Genomic DNA, 21,291 nt, shown 5'->3' on the forward strand with positions numbered 1-21,291 from the left:
TTAATGCAGTCAAAGAACTGAAGTTACGGTCATGATACAATCTGGTGCCGGTACGACTCGCATATGGTGCAAATATCTTTTCCTTTCTCTTTTGAAATACCTTATCTCCAGTTTTTGTAAAGCTCACTGCTTTGGTATAAACTTCCGTATTTAGTCTCGAGTAAGTTTACAGATTGTGCCCCTTGTTTATATTTCATAATCTTATGATATTACGATGTCAATATAAATTTTAGTTTTTTAATTAATATTTATTACTTGAATATTTCGCTTTATTTAAATAAACAATATAAACTGCCTCCATATGTTCAAATTACTTTATGAGTATTATATATTATTTAATTTTAGAAGTAAAAGTGAAGAAATAGAAATAAAGAAGTGAGAAAGAATAGATCAGTATGACTGCAATGATGAGTGCTAAGCAAATTCGCCAAGCTTATATTGATTTTTTTAAAAGTAAGAATCACGAATACGTGCATTCCAGTTCTACAATACCACATGATGATCCTACATTATTATTTACAAATGCTGGAATGAACCAGGTATAATATATTTAATAAAGATATTATTATCTCCAGTTGTTAAAATATATCTTTCATTCATTTGTTTATTTTGATCATTTTTAGTTTAAACCAATATTTCTGGGAACAGTGGATCCTAATAGCGATATGGCAAAGCTAATGAGAGCTGTTAACAGTCAAAAATGTATTAGAGCTGGAGGAAAACATAATGATCTAGATGATGTTGGAAAAGATGTTTACCATCATACATTTTTTGAAATGATGGGTAATTGGTCTTTTGGAGATTATTTTAAAGTAATACACTAATTATGTAATGCATGATTTATTGAAAAATAGTTATTGCAATTTTTACATATATGACTGATTCTTTAGAAAGAGATTTGTACTTGGGCTTGGGAATTTCTAACTGTTAAGTTAAAGTTATCAGCAGATCGACTGTATGTAACTTATTTTGGAGGCGATGAAAAAAATAATTTAAAATCTGATGAAGAATGCAAACAAATCTGGCTTTCTTTAGGGTAATTAGATATTTATTATATTTAGTTCTTAATATTTAGTAGTAGTATTACTATATTTAGTTTCTATTGTATCAAATATTACTAGCATAGCTTTTATAAAAGGACATTATAAACACTTATTTTACTTTCTTAGTGTATCTCCCAGTCATGTATTACCAGGAAATATGAAAGATAATTTCTGGGAAATGGGAGAAACAGGTCCATGTGGACCTTGTAGTGAAATCCATTATGATCGTATTGGCAATAGGGAAGCAGCTGATTTAGTAAATCAAGATGATCCAGATGTTTTGGAGATTTGGAATCTTGTATTTATACAATTTAATAGGTAAGTAACTTATAATAATAAAAGTAAGTTTTATTTCTCTAATGTCGTATATTATTTTAGAGAAACTGATGGAAGTTTGAAACTGTTACCAAAAAAACACATTGATTGTGGTCTGGGTTTAGAAAGATTAGTGTCAGTTATACAAAATAAAAGAGCAAATTATGATACAGATTTATTTGTACCACTTTTTGATGCAATACAAGAAGGTACAGGAGCACCACCTTATCGAGGAAGGGTAGGCATGGAAGATGAAGATGGAATAGATATGGCATATAGAGTTTTGGCTGACCACGCAAGAACTATTACAATTGCTCTTGCAGATGGAGGTGTACCTGATAATACTGGTAGAGGGTGTGTTTTATTAAATTTATGTATTCATGTCTTCTTAAATTATGTATTTTGATCATATTTCAACGTATAAATTGTATCATTAATGAAACTCTAGATATGTACTAAGAAGAATTTTGAGGCGTGCTGTACGTTATGCAACTGAAAAATTGAATGCTAAACCTGGTTTTTTTGGGTCATTGGTGAATGTTGTGGTGAATATTCTTGGTAAGTACCTTCAGCTTGATTTTTAAGTTTTTTATATTATTTATGATATATTTTATATTAAAAATTACTTTTTTATGGGAATATAGGTGACATCTTTCCAGAAGTGAGAAAAGACCCACAGTATATAATTGATGTCATTAATGAAGAAGAAATTCAATTTCTCAAGACTTTATCGCGTGGTCGTAATTTATTAAATCGTACTATAGCAAAATTAGATTCATCAAATGTTCTCCCAGGCGATGTTGCATGGCGTCTATACGACACATATGGTTTTCCGGTTGATTTAACACAACTTATGGCTGAAGAGAAAGGTTTAAAAGTAGATATAATCGGCTATGAAGAAGCAAAAAAGCAAGCTCAGGTACTAGATATGTCAAGTACTTTGCTGCAATAATTCAGAATGTATTATTGGTAAAATAATTATAATTATTTAATTTATCTCAGCTTATTTCCCAAAGTAAAAGTGGTGGAGTAGATGATCAAATTAATTTGGATGTTCATGCAATTACTGAATTACAAAATAAAGGAATTAAACCAACAAACGACTTGCCGAAATATAATTACAGCGTTGTAAATAATAAATTATATGAAGAATATGAATTTGTTCCATGTACTGGTACTGTTATTGCTGTTAGACGTGCAAAGACTTTCGTCGATGAAGTATCATCAGGAGAAGAAGTTGGAATTTTGTTAGATCAAACTAACTTCTATGCAGAGCAGGGTGGACAAATATACGATGAAGGATTTTTAGTGAAGATCGATGATGACGTAAATAATTACCATACTTAAATTTACATGTATTTACGCATAATTATTAAAGATAACTATCTTTATCTTTCTAGGATACCGAAGTTCGTATAAAAAATGTTCAAGTAAGAGGTGGTTACGTTTTACACATTGGAACTGTAGGTCAAGGAAAATTGAAAAAGGGCGATAAAGTTTTTTTGAACATAGATACTACACGAAGGAGACTTATAATGAGCAATCACACTGCAACTCATGCTCTTAATCATGCTCTTCGTAAAGTGTTGGGCACAGAAGTTGATCAGAAGGGTTCTTTAGTTGCACCTGACCGTCTTCGTTTTGATTTTACAAATAAAGGTTTGTTAAAAAGTAATAATAAAGACCACACAGAATGTAAAATATATTTTAAAATGCTTAAAAAAATCTATACATATATTCCAAACATCTTTCTTTATAGGAGCAATGACTGCAGAACAAGTAAGAAAGGTAGAGGAAATTACAAGTAATATGATAAAAGGAAATAAGAAGATTTATGCTAAAGAAAGTAATTTAGCACTAGCAAAAACTATTCAAGGATTACGTGCTATGTTTGAAGAAACATATCCTGATCCTGTAAGAGTTGTTAGTATAGGTGTACCAGTTGAGGATTTAGAAAAAGATCCTTTAAGTAGTGCTGCATTACAAACTAGCGTAGAATTTTGTGGTGGAACGTAAATATATTTAATATTTTCAATAATATACAATAAAGGTTGTAAAAATTTTTTAATTATATAGTTTTAATTGTTTTTAGGCATTTACATTGTACAGAACATATTGGAGATTTTGTTATAGCCAGTGAAGAGGCTATTGCTAAAGGTATTAGGCGTATAGTAGCTCTAACAGGCCCTGAAGCAACAAAAGCTCAGAAGAAAGCATCTATATTACAAAATCATTTAGACCAACTTCAAGCAACTATAGTAGCTGATAAAGGTGGTATAAATATAAAAGAACACATAAAAGAAATAATTGAATTAACAGATGATGTTTCACATGCTACTATTTCAAGTTGGAAAAAGGTACATTTTATACATACACATTTTTGTATAGTTCATTTTGTAACCATCATAAACGTGTTTATTTAAATATAGGATAAAATGCGTAAAATGTTAAAAGATTTAAGAAAGGCACTCGACGATAAAGAGCGTGTAGCTAAAATCGCAATAGTCAATGCAGTAGTAGATACCATTCAAGAAATAATTCAACAAAATATTGGATGTTTAGTATTAGTTGAAGTATTACAAGCATATAGTAACACAAAAGCTTTAGATTCAGCCCTTAAAAAAATAAAAGCTATATCTCCAGAGACAAGCGCATTACTTATAAGTATCGACCCTGATGCTAAAAAAATTTTTGCTCTTAGCGCAGTATCTAAGGTAAGATCAGATGCGTGTAGCCAAATAAGCTAATTAATATAAAAATAATACTTTTATTATGTTTTATAAAATACAATAGTCTGCTATAAATAAAGGATTAAAAGCAAATGAATGGATTCAAGAAATTGTTTCACTCATGGAAGGGAAAGGTGGTGGAAAATCTGAATCTGCTCAGGCTTCGGGTACGAATATATCATGCGTAACTAAGTTGATACACACTGCTAAAAATTTTGCTAACTCGAAGCTTGGAATAGTAGGTAGGAACTAATTTACTATACATCACATTAATATGTCATATAGACTGAAAGTATCTGAACTTAAAACATGTTTTCAGAAGATATTGTAAATGAAAATCATGATCAATTGAAAAGTAGCAAAAAATCTGTATGTTCTAAAACTTTAAAAAAGAAATTGGTACTTTCCAGTGATATTGGAAGTATCAAATATTATCGTACGCAAATAGTCGCTAAATATAGCGATATAGAATTAACTACATCACAACATAAAAATGATGACACATCCAAATGTATTAAGCTAGAAGGAAATGATGTTGTGTTGTCTGATAGTAGTGCGATCGCGTTTTATTTATCCAGTGATCAATTAAGATGTTCGAGCAATGCTTTCACATTCAGTGAAGTTTTACAATGGTTAAGTTATGCAGATAATCATATTTTGCCAGCAGTACTTGGATGGATTGTGCCATGTCTTTCAAAAAATGTTTCAAATAATGTGAAGACAAATATTAAAACATCTAAAGAAGATGTTCTATCTTCTTTAAAGAAACTAAATAATATACTATTGACAAAAACTTATTTAGTGGGAGAACGAATTAGTCTTGCAGATATTGCTGTTTTCACTGCCTTAATGCCGTTGTACGAACATGTATTAGATCCGGCAGCTAGAAAGCAGTATACAAATCTAAACAGATGGTTTTTCACTATCTTAAATCAGTCGGAAGTAGCTAGTATAATAAAAAACTTTAAGATTTGTGAAAAATCTGTTAATTGATATTAAATATTATTTTTGAAACAAATGGTTTTTATAAATGATTTTTATTAACAAATTATTATAAATATATAATATAATTAATCAAAATACTCTTTGTACTACAATACATTTTCCTTCTTACTCTCTTCTTCTTCCTTGTCATATAGTATTCTTATTTCTCTTAATAAAGTGGATATATTTCTACCCATTTTAGCAGAAATTGGAATAATTGGTAAATTTATTTTTTGTTTGAGTATTTCCAACTTTTCCTATAATTATACAGTTAGCTGTATTATGGTAATATTCATTTTTTAAATAATATTAATTAAAGAAAACAATATCTGACCATTGCTCCTGGTAAATCTATCTTATTTGCTGCAATAAGATGTAATCGTTTATTTAGTTGTACATTAAATTCTGTGATTTCGTATTTTAAAGTTTCAAAATCTTTCCATGGTTCATCAGCGGTAACATCGAGAATAAATAATAAAATCTTACAACGTTCTGCATGTTTAAGAAATTGTATGCCAAGTCCTCTATTTTTATGAGAGTCAGGTATAAGACCCGGTAAATCAGCCACTTGGGAATTAACAAATTTATTATTAAAAGAATAATACGAATGAAATATTGATTAATTGATTACATTACGTTACCAACCTGTAACTTGCTCATAATCATCATACAATATGATTCCTAAATGAGGTTTCAATGTCGTAAATTGATATGCTGCAACTTTTGGTCTAGCTCTAGATATTGCCCTTAGTAATGTACTTTTACCTGCATTTGGAAATCCAATCTAATACAAACATTTGAATTGTTGTTAGCTTTTAATTAAATTTTAAGAGATCAATCAGAATATTAATATAGCTTTTACTTACTAATCCTACATGTGCCATACTACTTATTTCTAACACATACTGTAAATCTTCTCCATCTGCACCATATTCACTTATATGTGGAGATTGTCGTACATCTGATTTAAAAAATGCATTCCCATGACCACCAGCACCACCTCGTGCAGCAATAAACATCATTCCTTCTTGATTTAAGTCAGCTATTATGCTTCCTTTCATATTGCGTATTATGGTACCTATAGGAACAGGTACTACAGTATGCTTGGCATTTTTTCCAAAACAACTTTTATTATAGCCTTTTTCTCCATCTTCAGCTTTGAGAACAGAACTTATATGTGAAAGGTCTCTAACATACAATGATGTCTGCAACATTTGAAGTATACATATTTCAAATATTTCAAATATTATTAATTCTATTTATCTTCAATCTGTTTTAACAAATTATTCAATTTTTACCTCAAAAATTATATGACCACCATGTCCCCCATCTCCACCATCTGGCCCAGCATTCTCATTTGACCATAATTGTAAAAAAGATATTTCTCCATCTCCACCTTTTCCTCCAATTGTTCTTACCTAAATATTGATGTAGGTAAATATTTGTAAATATTAAGCACAAATTAAAGAAAAATTATTTAACTTCATACTTGCTTCAAATCAAGGATACTTCTATCTGCGTCATTCTTTGCTCTTGGTTTTATACTACGTAATGGTTTGGGAACATTCTTTTGTTCTATAAATCTTTTAAAAGTACAAAATGATTTAAGTATGTTTTTATTTATATCTTTATATTCTTTAATATTTATTGTAACGGTATATAAAATACTTCGTTTCCACAAATTTTTATGTAAGATTAGATTCCTTATTTGATGAATATAATACATCTGAAAATAAAATCACAATTTTAAATATAAATAAATAGGAATTTATTAAATTGTGTATTACATTGATTTGTACTTTTTATATATGTACATTTTACATATGTAATAACATTATCTTCCAACCACAACATTTAAATTATTTTCCAAAATATTTGTTATTAAATTTTGGTGTATATTAATAACTCTTTCTCTATATAAAGGTAAATGGTTAGATTTATAACTTATTCTATAAGTTCTTTTTTCTACTTTTCCTTCTGATTCATATAACTTTAAAAAATTAACATCATTTATAATATGTCCTGCATGATTATATAACACAACATAAAATTTAATTGGATTAAATTGTTCCTTAACACCAAAAGTTATATCAAATGCATATGTACGAGTATCTATATTAGTTGCATTTATATGCGATATGTTTGTAATTTGACTTATATCTTTCCATGAAAAATTATTACTATTGCATTTTAGAATGTTTATTTTCTTTTTAGGTGCAATGTTCTTAGCAGTTGGTGGTTTAGATTTTATAAATATATGAGTTAAAGCCCCAGCAGAATGAAATTGTTTGTTCAAACTGCGATATCCAGTTACTATATAACTTTGAAAAGATGACCATACAAATGGTTCAATTGCTGTTAGTACAAAATTTCCATGTGCTGCCATTTCTATGATTTTCCATGAATCATCCCAACGTCTTGGTGGGTTGTCAATAGCTGTACCACCTTGGCCATTGCATAAAGTAACTAATACTTGACCATTGCTTTTTAATATCTCTGATGCACTTATAAAGAATTGTCTTAATAACTCCCTATTTTTTTCTATTCGCATTTTACCACCAACATGAGGGAAGTTAAAAATAATTTTGTTAAATAATTTTGTTTTTAATATTGGATATTCTTTTAAATTTGTTGCATCAACACCTAATAATACATGAACTCCTGAAAAGAAAAGCATAGAATTTTTATCTATAATTAATTATATTAAAGAATATAAAGAAAAAATATTAATCTTTTTCAAAAAAATACCAACCATTGCTTTTTAAATATTCTATGTTTTTCTTTCCAAGCTCTTGATCAACATTAGCTTCGTAACATGTTGCAGTAATATTAATTTTTAAATTGAGATGGAACAGTGCAACAGAAAATGAAAAATTGCCTTCTCCAACTAGGAGTATACAATCATTTTCATTGAATATAGTAACTTTCATGATTTTGGTAAATCAAGGTAATAGAATTATTATATTGTATAATCACTATTAAAATAATGTATTTAAATCTCTCTTAAAGGCATATTTACTAACTCTTAAAACACGAAAACACGACTAACCTCATATGAATAGTGTAACAATGATGTACTAAACGTGATTTACTAGTTTATTGCTTATAATTATGGTAATATACATATTAAACTAATTAAAAAGCTTAATAAATGAGCAAATGAATTTTTAAATAATTTTAATAAGATTAATAGCATTAAATATTATCATACACGAATTTAAAAATGAGAAGAAAATTTAAAATATGACATACACTATGTCTAACGAGACGAGACAATAAACGCAAACAAAATATGGTTGTTGCGGATGCGGTTATTGGCTGCCGACTAGTAATATTTGAATATCATATACTTATAAATTTAAGATCACTCTCACAATGCTATTTCCATATTTATAAATGTGGATTGTGTGAAATATATACAATGCACTTCTGTAATTTTCTGATGAAAATGTTACTAATGAAAGTCAATGAAAAATGCAATATTTACTAATGTTTTACATTATAACTTAATTTAATTACATTAAAGGTTGATATGTGTAACCTAAGTTTATATAAAGAAATTAATAAATTATATTAATATTTTTAAGTTTGTTATTAATATATACATAAAAGTGAACAAAAATTTCTAAAGGATACATCTAAATTTGTTTTAACTTTGTTCCATTAATAGTTTCACGTATTTTATTACTGGTACAAATGTTTACTAATAATTTTTATTTCCCTGTTACACATATTATCATAAAACTTAAAAATTACTCTAATTGTAGTATAATTTCTAATACATATATATATTGAATTATTTTTTTTATATTAGTTATTATCGAACACATATAAATAACATTGATTAAAATCTAAGCAACATAGATATATATTGTATATATGAAATTACAGATATTTTTATGTGATATTATGTATATATATCGGATATTGTGTTAATTCATTGTGGAAGTAATTTAAAATAAATCTTGCATTTTTCTGATATCTTTTTTGGCTTACAAACGAAAGTTTGTGACATAATAGTACGACGAATGAATGAAACTATTTTTGTACGATACTTCGATGAGTGTGTTACAAAATTAGCATCATGAATTCGCTGTATGATTCCGTTTTTGCATACAATAAATATTAATTCATGGAGCGTTGGATTTCTCAGAAAGATTTGAAATAAATGAATCTATTCATGATTACTTAATTGATATTATTTACTAAATAAGAAATAGAAAATTCATAGAGATTCTTGGAAGATATTCATGACTTATTAAGGCTGTTAATATTTGAAAAAATTCAAGTCGACTTACATTGACTTAACATCCTGTTGTATTTATTATAACATTTACGTACTATAATTAATTAAATTCAAGCGTATTAAATTTTACATCATTTACTAGTATTTTTATATGACTATAAATATATAATACTATAAAAATGAAATTCACAACCTAATAAAAAAGTACTTCAGTGAAAAATTGAAGTGTATGCAAATACTTCTTGTAACCACTGTATATGTATATGTACTTACAGATACATGTATGTACATTCTACGGATCATAATATTATCTTTTTTGTACTTATGCTTATCATATATATGTACTTATGCTTATCATATATCATAGCATACAAGTCTGCGAATAACCGATATGTAGTCAATCAGTAACAAAAAATATTAACTAGTGGTTTTTCATTGTGACACACATTATACACTGTGCATTGTACCTTGAGAATCTATGTATCATGTCGTCACGGTTATACCCTCGGCACGCATAGCCGATTCAGTGTCTTTTGAAGCTAAGGAAAATCTAGACCGATCACACACTGTATTACTAAATTTTAATAGTAAGTTATACGAAGCATAATATCTGAATCATTATTCATAAGGCCATAAGAATAGCTTATTGTTTACCGGAAATATTACCATTTTGTAACATAGTAACCATAGCAAATATTTTATAATATCTTTGCATATTTTGCTAATTGATAAGTAGGATATTTCAAATTTAATAAAATTTATTTGATACAAAATTTAATATATGAAACATCTTATTGTATAATAGTAAAAATTTAACTACAATAGGAAACTAATTTTAGATTAGAGGAAAAAATTATTACATGTATAATCATAAATAATGCATAAGTAATGAAAATTAACACAAATTTATAAAGTAAACAAATAAATAAATATTTCTTACAAATTTCTCAATACATATCAAAACATCTAGTCAGACAAAACGCGCGCGTACAAAGAAAAAAAGAAATAAATTTAAAGGTTTGTCGTTCAACGTAATTATAAAGAGTTGAAGGTTAAATTAGGAGGATTAAATTAGATTAACTTATGTAAGAATATCCGATCATTCGATGTTAATTATACTTACATATAAAATTAACTTCCATAAATGATAGGTATATATAATAATTCTATTTTTTTAAGTCTTTAGATCAATTTTAATATCAAATATAAATTATATATAATACAGAAAATATAAAGCAACAATTTTTGCTTTCATAATGATGAATGACGAATGCTGATAAAATAAAGAAGTATTACATAATTGCAGGAAATCTAACTTCTGTGAAAATTGAACGATGTTACCTTCCTTTTATCTTACAGATTAGTTTCTAGGTACTGATAACACTTAAATAGCAACTCACCTATACGTTTGCACGCGCACCAATGAAACAGTGTTGTTATCTCATATTCACATTGCGGAGGTCCAATGATTCAACATTTATTGTTAAATTACGTAGCGCAAATCACGAATGAATACTATTGAAACGTTTCCGCTATTGACTTTCAATACTTAGAAAATGAACTTACGTTCATTGCTTCTTTAATAGCATAATAAAACTGATGTGAAGAAAGGGAAACACTTTTTGTTCCTCTATGATTGACAACCGCCCCTTGTGCATACATAACGTGCTTATCACGGTAAAGAATTTATGTCAACCGAAGTTTCGCACTTCTGAGTTTATTTTGGCATTATTGTAACTTGGCAACTAGACTGGTCGTACAAGGCTAAAAGAAGAACTCAACCTCAAACAGATAAATTACAAACAAAATTTTATTAAATATCATAAAATAGTGCAGATTATATTTAAAAAAAAAAAAAAAACTAATGGAAAAGAAGTTAAAATTCATGTTAACGACACTGCTTTGTTGTAATGGTCATCTAACTCTTCATATTTAAATTCATTCGGTAAGTACATAAATCAATGTTTTTATATAATTATAGATAGATCGTGAGCTTGATACCTTGTATAAGAAATTGGTTTAACGACGAAAATTAATCGATTGCTTTCGATAGAAAAACGATAATTTTCTATCAAACTAATATAAAATTTATTTAACAATTTCGATATCGAAAATTGCTATTATAATATGATTGTTATTACACATAATAGTATATTATCGTCTGTTCTATTATCTATTACGTGATCACGGACCTACATACATCCGTGATATAACTCATGAAAAACTTAGAAGCTAGTCATTCTCGGTCGATTTTCTTTTAAATAAAGTATGAGTATTTTGTGAAACATCATGTGTACCAGTCCCCAAAGGACGTTCAGGTCACATTAGACTTGAAACTTAACAACTTGCTGTCGAAGGTTATGCCTTATAAATTCTTTGTTTTTAACAAATATAATGTACAACACAAATACACAATTATATATATATATATATTCATAAGTCTGGTATTATAAGGTTATTAGTATGTGATTATTTATTATAAATTTATTGTTTATATTATAATTGTAATAAATTTTAATTTTCATATAAAGAGAATTTTAAGACCGCGTTACAATTGATATCAAAATTAATAATTGAAAACTTCAATCGTAATATTGAATTTGTAGATAACCGTGATATTTAAGGACATGCGTAAGAGTTTAAACATTCATATCAACGATTACACACCCAATTGTACAGATTCAAGTTAATTAACAAATATACATTTAGTAATGTAAAAATGTTGTATGATACACGTACACTAATAATCATGACATTGCATACTTGATCGATGACGTATACATACACCACATGCATTTCTATAGCTCCTAATTTACGTGCGTCTTACATACTATATTTTAAGTAGTTATAAAGTAAATCTCATAAGCGTGTACAGCTAATGAGTCATAAAACAATATGCTAAAGAAAATAATTTTTAAATTCATATTTTTAGTAAGGTAAAATTACATATATACAAAAAACTTAGTAATATTTACATCTTCAATGATGAAAAGCTCAAGAAAAAAGGTGTATATATGCATAATAATTAAACCGCGTATTTTTATGCAAAATCCATATTATTAAAAATATAATTAAAAATACAGAAGATCGGTAAGAAATTGCTTTACCTACAGAGTACTATACAAAGTACTTTGAATATTTTATATATTTTTTCATATTATGTGCATTCTGTGTAATTTCGCACTTTCAAATTTTATATAAATGCATAAAAATCCACAGTCTAATAGTAATGTAGGATTAACATAATAATACACGTAATAGTAAGGTTGCGAGGAATGCAATGACGATTTAATCAAGTAGAACAACGCGTATGCGTATGTATATTCGAAATAACGATGTGAATGAAAATACGAGCGCAACAAATTATCCCACCTCAACTCAACGGAACTCTTCTTATGTCTAGAAGTGGTAACATCAGGGAGGGTAACCGCATGACGGCGCCACGAGAGCGTCGCGACGCGAGCTACGGTCGTCAGGCGGCGCCGGTCGTTCGTCACGAAACGAGGCGGGGTTGCAGGAGAAGTTCTCGTATGAAAGAAGGAAAGAGTCAGAGACAGAGGCAAATCGCGTGACGTGAACTCGAGTAAAAGAGAAAGAATCGAGAAGAATCGGGTGAACAGAACGGTATAAGGTGTAAGGCATACACTGCGAAACTAGCGCCTCCGTTTGTACGCTCTATTCGTTATTTTCGTACCTTTCGGCTTATGAAAAAGAGAAAACCACGGATCCCCGGAATTAAATGCCAACTTGTGTCAACGTATATCTCCTCGATTCTCTCGTCAATTACTCCCATCTTTCTTTTCTCTTTACGCACACACTCTCTCGTTCTTTGCTACCTTCAATTTTATGTCCTTATACTAGTGTTTGTCATTCACGAAAATACACAAACTCCCAAACCTGTTACTACCAGTTCTCTGTGGTGATATCACGGTGTAGCAACATCAAAGTTGACGACGAAAAAGAAGAAAAATTTTGTGTATGAAATTTATACATGACTGCATATGAACATCATGCGTGCTTTCTTTACATATGTACGTGTTATATCGTTACGAGGTACGATAGTGTCTCGTTGTAGGTCTCTTGTGACCCTATCAGTGACTAATTGAGTGTGCAAATTCAGCAACTTTATGGCTGGACAATGAGTCGACCAAGATAACGACCGCATACAGAAACATCAAGGAATCCTCTAAATTCTGCGAGGATTCTCTATCGCTGTCTCTGTTCTTATCGCCTCTCTTATGGGTATGCTCTACCTGATGTTTATTTCCATTCGAAATTTCATTTTACCATGAATTTCAATGTTTCATTTTGAAACTTCAAATTATGATATCATCTGTCGATGTTTGCTTGTATATTATTTAGTGTTACCTACACCTTTAATTACAAATACACGTGTCGTGCGCGTGTAGTGTACGCATAGAGCGCAAATCTATCGTGTGCGTAACCATGCTCGCCGGTTTAGAATATCGTGTGTGCAAAATTTCTGAGAAATGAATGAACAACGAGATATCAAGTTTCATGTTTGCAAAGATATATACAACAGAGTATATAACAATTTGTTTATTATAATTTATAATGTAATGTTAAATTCAATTTTGTTAAAATATCACGGCTAATAAATGTTGTTAGTTTTGAACGAGTGTATATGCAAAATATTTATTCATTCGAAATTTTGTATGATCGAACTGTCAAATTTTTACTTGTATATTCGTAAACAGAGACGATTAACTAATTAAGCGATGACATATTATTTATTAGAAAGACACTTTAACTGAATTTATTAGTCAATTAATTTTTTATAATTCATTTTTAATTTTTATAATTCATTCCTAGATGTTCAATTTTTCGAATTTCTAAATTTTCTATATGTATGTGTATAAGATAAGATAAATTAATAATGTCACATGACACAAAGTAGCTCTTGAATTATTTCGATTAGTCGGTACACGCATATTAAAAATGTGACTAAAAGTGGACTCGATACATTATCAAAATTATTTTTTAAGTTCGTGTAAAAGCGAAATTAACCTACTTTGCCGATGCCTTCATACAAACGGGGATTATATTGTTATTATTCTACAGCTTAGATATTTATAAATTGTTATCATCATTTTTCTTGAAAGATAACGCGTGATAGCATTTATTGCAACAAATATTGTAATTAAACGCTTTAAATTTTTTCGATGAAGCGATATCTTCGAAGATATATTTATATTAATATAATTAAACGATTGATGGATATTTATTATAAGCATAAAATAATGCAACAATTGTTATAATTCACTTGCATTAATAAAACGAAGAAAATTATTTTAAATGTTGTTTGAGCAATTATTAGATTTTTCAGAAATTATTTTAATCGATATTATTACTATTAATTTCTTAGTAATAATATCTTATTTAAAAAACAAATATAAAATCATTGAATTAAAGTAATTCACAATTATAGTAATAAGTTAAGTCGAAAATGTTCAATACAATAAGTTCTGTAGCTTATTATTATGTTACAACGTTTCTTTTGTGAATTATTATTATTATTGAAGTCTTCCCAAGTATCTTAGTTGTCAGATAGTATACCGATAAAAATCTGTGAAATTAGATATAAAAAACGTTATCCGTTAAGGAAAGTTCGATATTTGCTGTTGTTGCTTTCAATACTTTATCATAAAATGTTTGTTTTGATTATTCAAATTGTCATTGAAATGAAAAATTTTCGCATGTTAAGATAATCATATTAGTAAAATATATATTAAATATGTAATTTTTAGTATTTTTTGTATTTTTCTGTATTTTTATTAATAATCGAGCATGATATAAAGTTTATACTAGAAAATATTTCCATGAATGAAAATCATATGCAATCTTTTTTTTAATTATGTATATCAGAATAAAAATTATTTATTGTAATAATAATTGTTATTTTGTGTGTTTTTTGTAGTACAAATTTCGTCGAATGAGGCTTCAGATCCAAAGAATCCAGAACGAAATTGGAAGAAACGTAGAACAACAACAAAGCTGTAAATCCAACATATAAATGGTATAATGACCGCAGTAGAGAAAATTGTACAAGAATCAGATGGATCAAACAATAGATGATGAGAAACTACATCAAATGATGCGTAACACGTTATGGCAGTTTCTACATACAAAATTCAAAAGATCGTCCATATTTTGTAAGAATCCACTCGATAGAGTATAAATCCTTTATACGAATATATAGAAACGCATCGCTGCCTTTTGAGTAACCGATTCAAAGAGACATCGCAATGTCGAAAAACGCGCAACCGTTACGAAGCAAGACCGACTAGTAAAAAGAAAAAAAGACACGTTAGGATTTCCATTATTCAAGAAATATTCAAGATAATTACGATATTAAGTATGGATGAGATAAAGGTAGCGAATTTGGGCCAAGCGGCATCAGCCGCGTGCTCGATGGCTACGAATTTCTTGGCGCCAGTGAAAACCGAACGGCAGATCTACGAGAATTCGATGCTCGAGGACGATCCCAATGCCAATTCGGTGGTCTCAACTTCACAAGAGGACAGAACTGTACCAAGATGGGGTCCTAATCACAAGGGTGCTCAAGAATTAGCAAATCTCTATAGTACTGGTAATAATTTTAATAATTAATTTTTTTCACACGTAGACATTTTCAGCGATACTTCGATATTTATTAATATTTAAAACAATTTTGAATATATATTATATATAAAAATACATTCGGTGGATTCAATTAATAATTTCATTATATTTAATATCAAATCTTGGAAAAGTATACATTAGCGGCACGTGTAAATACATTATATGTTTTCTGATTTTAATACTTGCCAAAATACTAACTATATATCGGTCGCACCTTGGAATTCTCGAATGTGAACTAAAATAAAGGGCAATCTAACAATACATATCTTTGTATCTATACAATAATTATAAAATCATTATTATGATACCACTCTCATATGTAAAAATTTTTTACATTTTGTAGTTAGAATAGTACACTGTCGAAGTTTCGGTGATTAACGATGATTGATGATAATGTTTTTATTGCAGGGAAAAGAACGCAAGAGTGCATTTGTGTAGGCATCTGCATTACTCTCATCGTAGTTAATTCGATATTTATCCTCGTTAGATTACGATTAGAAAATTTGAGCTCGATAGCGATAGCAGCATTTTGTGGCATCGTTACGGCAGATTTTGGATCTGGATTAGTACATTGGGCTGCTGACACATGGGGCTCTGTGGAGCTTCCAGTTCTTGGAAAGGTAAATTGCAGAAAACCATTGCACAAAATATACTTATTTACAGGTTTAAGATTAATGTTTTCGTTGAACGATGAAAGTTATTAATAGATCATATCTATATATATTTATATATATGCATTTAAAAAATTGTTATATATAATTGTTATATATATATATATATATGTATGTATGTATGTATGTATGTATGTGTACTTCCAGAATTTTTTAAGACCATTTCGAGAGCACCACATTGATCCAACTAGCATAACAAGGCATGATTTTATAGAAACTAATGGCGATAATTTCATGGTCACAATTCCATTCCTTTACAAATTAACATGGGATTTCTTAACTCTCCCAGAATCAGAGATACAACAAAAATTTGTTTGGACCTGTTATTGGTTTCTACTTGCAATTTTTGTGGCAATGACTAATCAGGTAATTGAATATAATTTGTCGATATATATATCAGATAACTTCTTATATTTAAGAAACAAAGTGCAAATTTTATATAAACTTCTTCAATTCTATCAAATTTAGTATTACCAGAGTGGCATAGTAGCAATAACACAAAAGATTTTTTCCAGATACATAAATGGTCACATACATATTTTGGATTACCTTCCTGGGTTGTTTGGTTACAAGAACATAGAATTATATTGCCTAGGAAACATCATCGTGTGCATCATGTTGCACCACATGAAACATATTTCTGTATTACTACTGGATGGTTAAATTGGCCATTAGAACAACTTCGGTTTTGGTATATTCTAGAAACTGTAATCGAAAAAGCTACTGGCTGTAAACCTAGGGCGGATGATTTGAAATGGGCACAAAAACGATCTTGAGAATTAATGTATTTTATTGTTTTATGCATTTTCACGGATAAAAAAAAAATTTAACAAAAAATGAAATTTTCCATGAACTTTAACTTCATGAAAAAATATAGAGAAAAATTTTAAATAGAACATGCTGAAAGGAAACTTAAATCTATACTGTATTTTTTTTTTTCTTATATTTAGCACTACGAGGCCTTTCCTACAAAATAGATAGCGTGATTAAAGACATTTAGTATTACTTAAATATGCTTTTGAAGTTTACACATTTATAATATATATAAATGCAATAATATAAATATATATGTATATACATTACATAAGAGAAATGTGAGTATGAAATCATGTTTGTGTAAGTATAAATTATGAATTAACAATTGGCCTGATGAATTAAGCAATTCATACGTTTATGCACCGCACAATCATTACATAAGTAGCACAAATTTGAAGCAAAGAGTATTAATTTAACATTTTATATAATAATTTATAAAGTATTAAGATTACAATCACAAAATACTGCAGTACATTGTGAATGAGAAGTGTCGTGTATTATATTTAAATTTTAAACACAATGTCCAGTGGCTATGAAATGAAACTGAGTGTTAAAAATAAAATGCATTGATATACACATGTATATAAATATACATGTGTATATATATGCATACTATATGTATTTGTATACATGTATACATATTTATGAATTAATTTAAAATTGTCGCTTACATTTGTTCGCGCATAAATCTAAACAGTGTAATTTTAAAGGAAAGATATAATTTAAATTAATTAATATGCTAATTTATAATAGCCTAAACTGCTGTTTAAGTACAATCAATTTCCCTGAACCCCAGAAAATTTTTGAACTACTAAAATTTAATAAAAGGCATTGATTTATAAAAACTTATTACTAAAAATGAATATTGTCAATTTAACTATTACCTATCTACGTAAATAATTTAATATCTTTTGTGTCTAGAAGAAAAACAAATTAGCTATTGTTCATTAATAAATCTATATACATGTTTTTATATATTACATTGTGTTCATAATCATTCAAGTCGGCAATTTGATCTTAATCTTGACTTAAAAAGTTCGTCTACATTGTACACAGTCCGAGCTAAGATTTACTTAACAATATTATGAAACAATATATAAATAATATAAAAGAAATAAAACATTGTTTATAAATTGAATGACGTCTTTGTTTAGTATAAAAATGATACTTTTTTTTGCTGATTATATTTCTTAGCTCATGACAAATAATTCAACAGACATAAAAATTGTAAGGTGCTAAATATAAGTACAAGTTTTAGGTTCAGGGACCAATAAAAGAGTTAATTGCTCTTTGCAGCAGTTTTCTAAATTGGTTTGACTTGGATAGAGTATACTGATACTTAAGTAGTAAGTGGAATCTTCATAAATACATATTATTAAAATTACGATAATTAACTTAATTTTTATACACATTCTTTTATTGACTACTATTTTGAAGGGCTTGTGACTTTCAGTATACTTTATGCAGAGCTTGACCATAATGTATGTTCCTTACAAGCAAATTATTAGTAATGTCTTTTAAAGAAAATGATATTAGAGGACATTACGTTTATTATAAATATCGTACTTGTTATTGTTGTTGTTATTGTTATAGAAGAAAAGAAGTATAAACTTTTAACAAACTTGTCAAATAGCAATGCGTGCCAGGACTGATGCTTTTTTTTTAATATAGATCTATTTAATAGTTACCTAATAACAACACAAAGCAAAATGAAATACAAAAATTATATTTTTGGCTAATAACTTAATTTTCTATGCAATATATATTTATGTCATTACTATTAATGCAAACTTTAATTACCTTTTGCGATATATAGTTTTTTAAAGATGAATTTTGAAATATGAGAATAGAACTGTACATTGTGTCGCCCATATATGAAAATGAGAGAAAATGAAAAAATGGAGATTCATTATTTTGCCATGAATGATTTGAGCGTTTAGTTATGTATACCACTTGAATGTTAATTTGGAATTACAACTCACCATTCATCACAACGAAAAAAGAAAGACTACTGAAACATAAAACGTTATATATAAAGGCAGCATAGATGTATGATAATTACATAACTATTTTATTAATTTAATGATCGATATCGCAACACGAAATATTTTGATTAAAATAAAGTGTCTCGTTTTCACATTCCATAAGTCTAATTATGTGAACATATTTATTGCATCAATATTCAATGAATTGAATATGTAGATATTTATTTACATTATATTTAATAACAATACCAAAAAATTAATGTTAATTTATGAAATAGTTCATTTGAACAATTCCTACATAGATTTATACAATTTTAATAACAGTCAATATAGGATCAGCCTTATAACATAAAAACAAAGAATATTTTATTGAAAAATAATCTTAAGCTTTAGTATTTTGAGGCTGCATTCACTTTAGAAGTTAGTCTCTATTTTAAACAGTACATAGTACATAAGAAATTTACGCAAAATAAACTGAATTGAACGCTATAATAAATTTAAATACATTGTAAGAACTACTAGTATTAATAATTTTGACTTTTCAGCAGCACATTTAGATGTAAATATATGTTATTAAGCTTAAATTTATAAAAGAGAAATATATAACGCATAGTTCAAACGAAAAATGAAATAAAGGCTGTAAATATATTGAATTTGATACATAAAGAACATTTATATCTAATTCTAATTACAAAAATGCACATACCTATTTTCATATGATTATAAATTGAACACTTTTAATGGAATTACATTGTATCATTATTGAACACAATCTTTCACATTCAGTTTTTTAATATTTTTAATAACTGATTTTTCGAAGAAGAAATAACAAAATGTAATTTCAACAAATATGCGTACATACATTTTGTTTTGCTCGATTTGGTGTAATAAAACTGTATTTAAAATTTATTTTATTTATTAAATTTATTATATTAAAAATACACCATGCAATAGACTAAAACTGTTCTATTAATTTTTACGAATTATAATTGAATTATAAAAATACAAAAGGCAAATTATTACTCTTAATTTTTTATATTTTTCGAAAAGCTGCTTCGCGATAAACAGAAATGTATGTATGTGTATATATGTAATATATATTCTAATATTGCAAATGTACATGAAATGCAATCAAAATAATAGAGCATCCAAAATTTCAAAAATATGCTTATATGCAATTTTCTGGCTACAGTAACATGTATAAATAGCGACTGAAACTGGAATTTGCATTTGCCTTATCTGCATGTGTTTAGTTAAAAAATCTTCTCTTAGTGAGATGATAAATAAATAAATGAGGATAAGATAAACAATGTATGAAGTTCATAATCAACTATAAAAAAAACAAGCCTTACATAAGTTAGAAATAGCATTGTTCCATCATTAATATATAATGGTGTCTCTGAAAATGTCAGAGTAATAGTTCAGTAACTTTACAAAAGCCTGAATTAATATTTTATACTAATGTTCTAAAGAAAAGAACATGCATCTCGTTTGATTATGACTTTGCAACGTTAGAATTTTTCATCTTTATGCTGTTATTAAAGTGTAAACATAAAGGAGAATATTATTATAATGATATTAAAGAATGTGACTCTCTAATAAAAACATTATCTTGTGATAATAAAAATTTTATATGTTTATAAATTATATAGCAAAACTGCACACTAGGATTTAAATATTCATTGATGTCTGATAAACTTTTTAAATACTAATATATTGTATTATAAAACTTTATCCTGCAAAAAGAAGCAAATAATTGCTTAATAAATAACAAAATATTCATATATATTTGTGTCTTGCTGTCATTTTATATTTTTATTTCAGTGATACATCTTTTTCCAATTAATTAGTAAGTTTTTA

At 27.9% G+C, this 21,291-nt stretch overlaps 4 protein-coding genes across 15 annotated transcripts; 2 read left to right on the forward strand and 2 right to left on the reverse strand.

Moving 5' to 3' along the window:
• Positions 1-13: 13 nt before the first annotated feature.
• Positions 14-5,167, forward strand: LOC126920510 (alanine--tRNA ligase, cytoplasmic). 3 transcript variants are annotated; one of them, XM_050731028.1, is made up of 15 exons: positions 14-160; positions 346-539; positions 624-812; positions 891-1,036; positions 1,170-1,361; positions 1,422-1,712; positions 1,807-1,916; positions 2,003-2,277; positions 2,361-2,684; positions 2,759-3,017; positions 3,118-3,370; positions 3,451-3,715; positions 3,788-4,072; positions 4,152-4,329; positions 4,407-5,167. In XM_050731028.1, the coding sequence occupies exons 2-15, from the start codon at positions 396-398 to the stop codon at positions 5,078-5,080; spliced, it is 3,585 nt and encodes a 1,194-aa protein (XP_050586985.1). In that variant the 5' UTR covers positions 14-160; positions 346-395; the 3' UTR covers positions 5,081-5,167. The 3 variants fall into 3 exon arrangements, with proteins under 3 accessions (XP_050586985.1, XP_050586986.1, XP_050586987.1); XM_050731029.1 differs by having other exon boundaries at positions 4,410-5,167; XM_050731030.1 differs by lacking the exons at positions 14-160; positions 346-539 and having other exon boundaries at positions 655-783.
• On the reverse strand, positions 5,106-10,853 carry LOC126920518 (mitochondrial ribosome-associated GTPase 2). 6 transcript variants are annotated; one of them, XM_050731054.1, is made up of 9 exons: positions 7,824-8,366; positions 6,886-7,732; positions 6,561-6,797; positions 6,370-6,489; positions 5,938-6,276; positions 5,717-5,855; positions 5,558-5,638; positions 5,406-5,434; positions 5,106-5,328 (listed from the first exon to the last, which is right to left on the reverse strand). In XM_050731054.1, exons 3-9 carry the CDS (start codon positions 6,795-6,797, stop codon positions 5,179-5,181), a joined length of 1,095 nt encoding a protein of 364 aa, XP_050587011.1. In that variant the 5' UTR covers positions 6,886-7,732; positions 7,824-8,366; the 3' UTR covers positions 5,106-5,178. The 6 variants fall into 6 exon arrangements, with proteins under 6 accessions (XP_050587011.1, XP_050587008.1, XP_050587007.1 ...); XM_050731051.1 differs by having other exon boundaries at positions 5,406-5,638; positions 7,824-7,958; positions 8,121-8,363; XM_050731050.1 differs by having other exon boundaries at positions 5,406-5,638; positions 7,824-8,046; positions 8,121-8,363.
• Positions 6,906-8,001, reverse strand: LOC126920095 (ferredoxin-fold anticodon-binding domain-containing protein 1-like). Its single transcript, XM_050730022.1, has 2 exons — positions 7,824-8,001; positions 6,906-7,732 (listed from the first exon to the last, which is right to left on the reverse strand). Exons 1-2 carry the CDS (start codon positions 7,999-8,001, stop codon positions 6,906-6,908), a joined length of 1,005 nt encoding a protein of 334 aa, XP_050585979.1.
• LOC126920520 (plasmanylethanolamine desaturase) lies at positions 9,714-21,217 on the forward strand. Of its 5 annotated transcripts, XM_050731057.1 has the most exons (7): positions 11,132-11,262; positions 12,721-13,293; positions 13,393-13,559; positions 15,256-15,927; positions 16,368-16,579; positions 16,778-16,996; positions 17,146-21,217. In XM_050731057.1, exons 4-7 carry the CDS (start codon positions 15,696-15,698, stop codon positions 17,404-17,406), a joined length of 924 nt encoding a protein of 307 aa, XP_050587014.1. In that variant the 5' UTR covers positions 11,132-11,262; positions 12,721-13,293; positions 13,393-13,559; positions 15,256-15,695; the 3' UTR covers positions 17,407-21,217. The 5 variants fall into 5 exon arrangements, with proteins under 5 accessions (XP_050587013.1, XP_050587016.1, XP_050587014.1 ...); XM_050731056.1 differs by lacking the exon at positions 11,132-11,262 and adding an exon at positions 9,714-9,904 and having other exon boundaries at positions 12,721-13,559; XM_050731059.1 differs by lacking the exons at positions 11,132-11,262; positions 12,721-13,293; positions 13,393-13,559 and adding an exon at positions 9,714-9,904.
• The last annotated feature ends 74 nt before the right edge of the window (positions 21,218-21,291 follow it).

Source organism: Bombus affinis, chromosome 9, assembly GCF_024516045.1.
Source record: "Bombus affinis isolate iyBomAffi1 chromosome 9, iyBomAffi1.2, whole genome shotgun sequence".
Classification (NCBI taxonomy): domain Eukaryota; kingdom Metazoa; phylum Arthropoda; class Insecta; order Hymenoptera; family Apidae; genus Bombus; species Bombus affinis.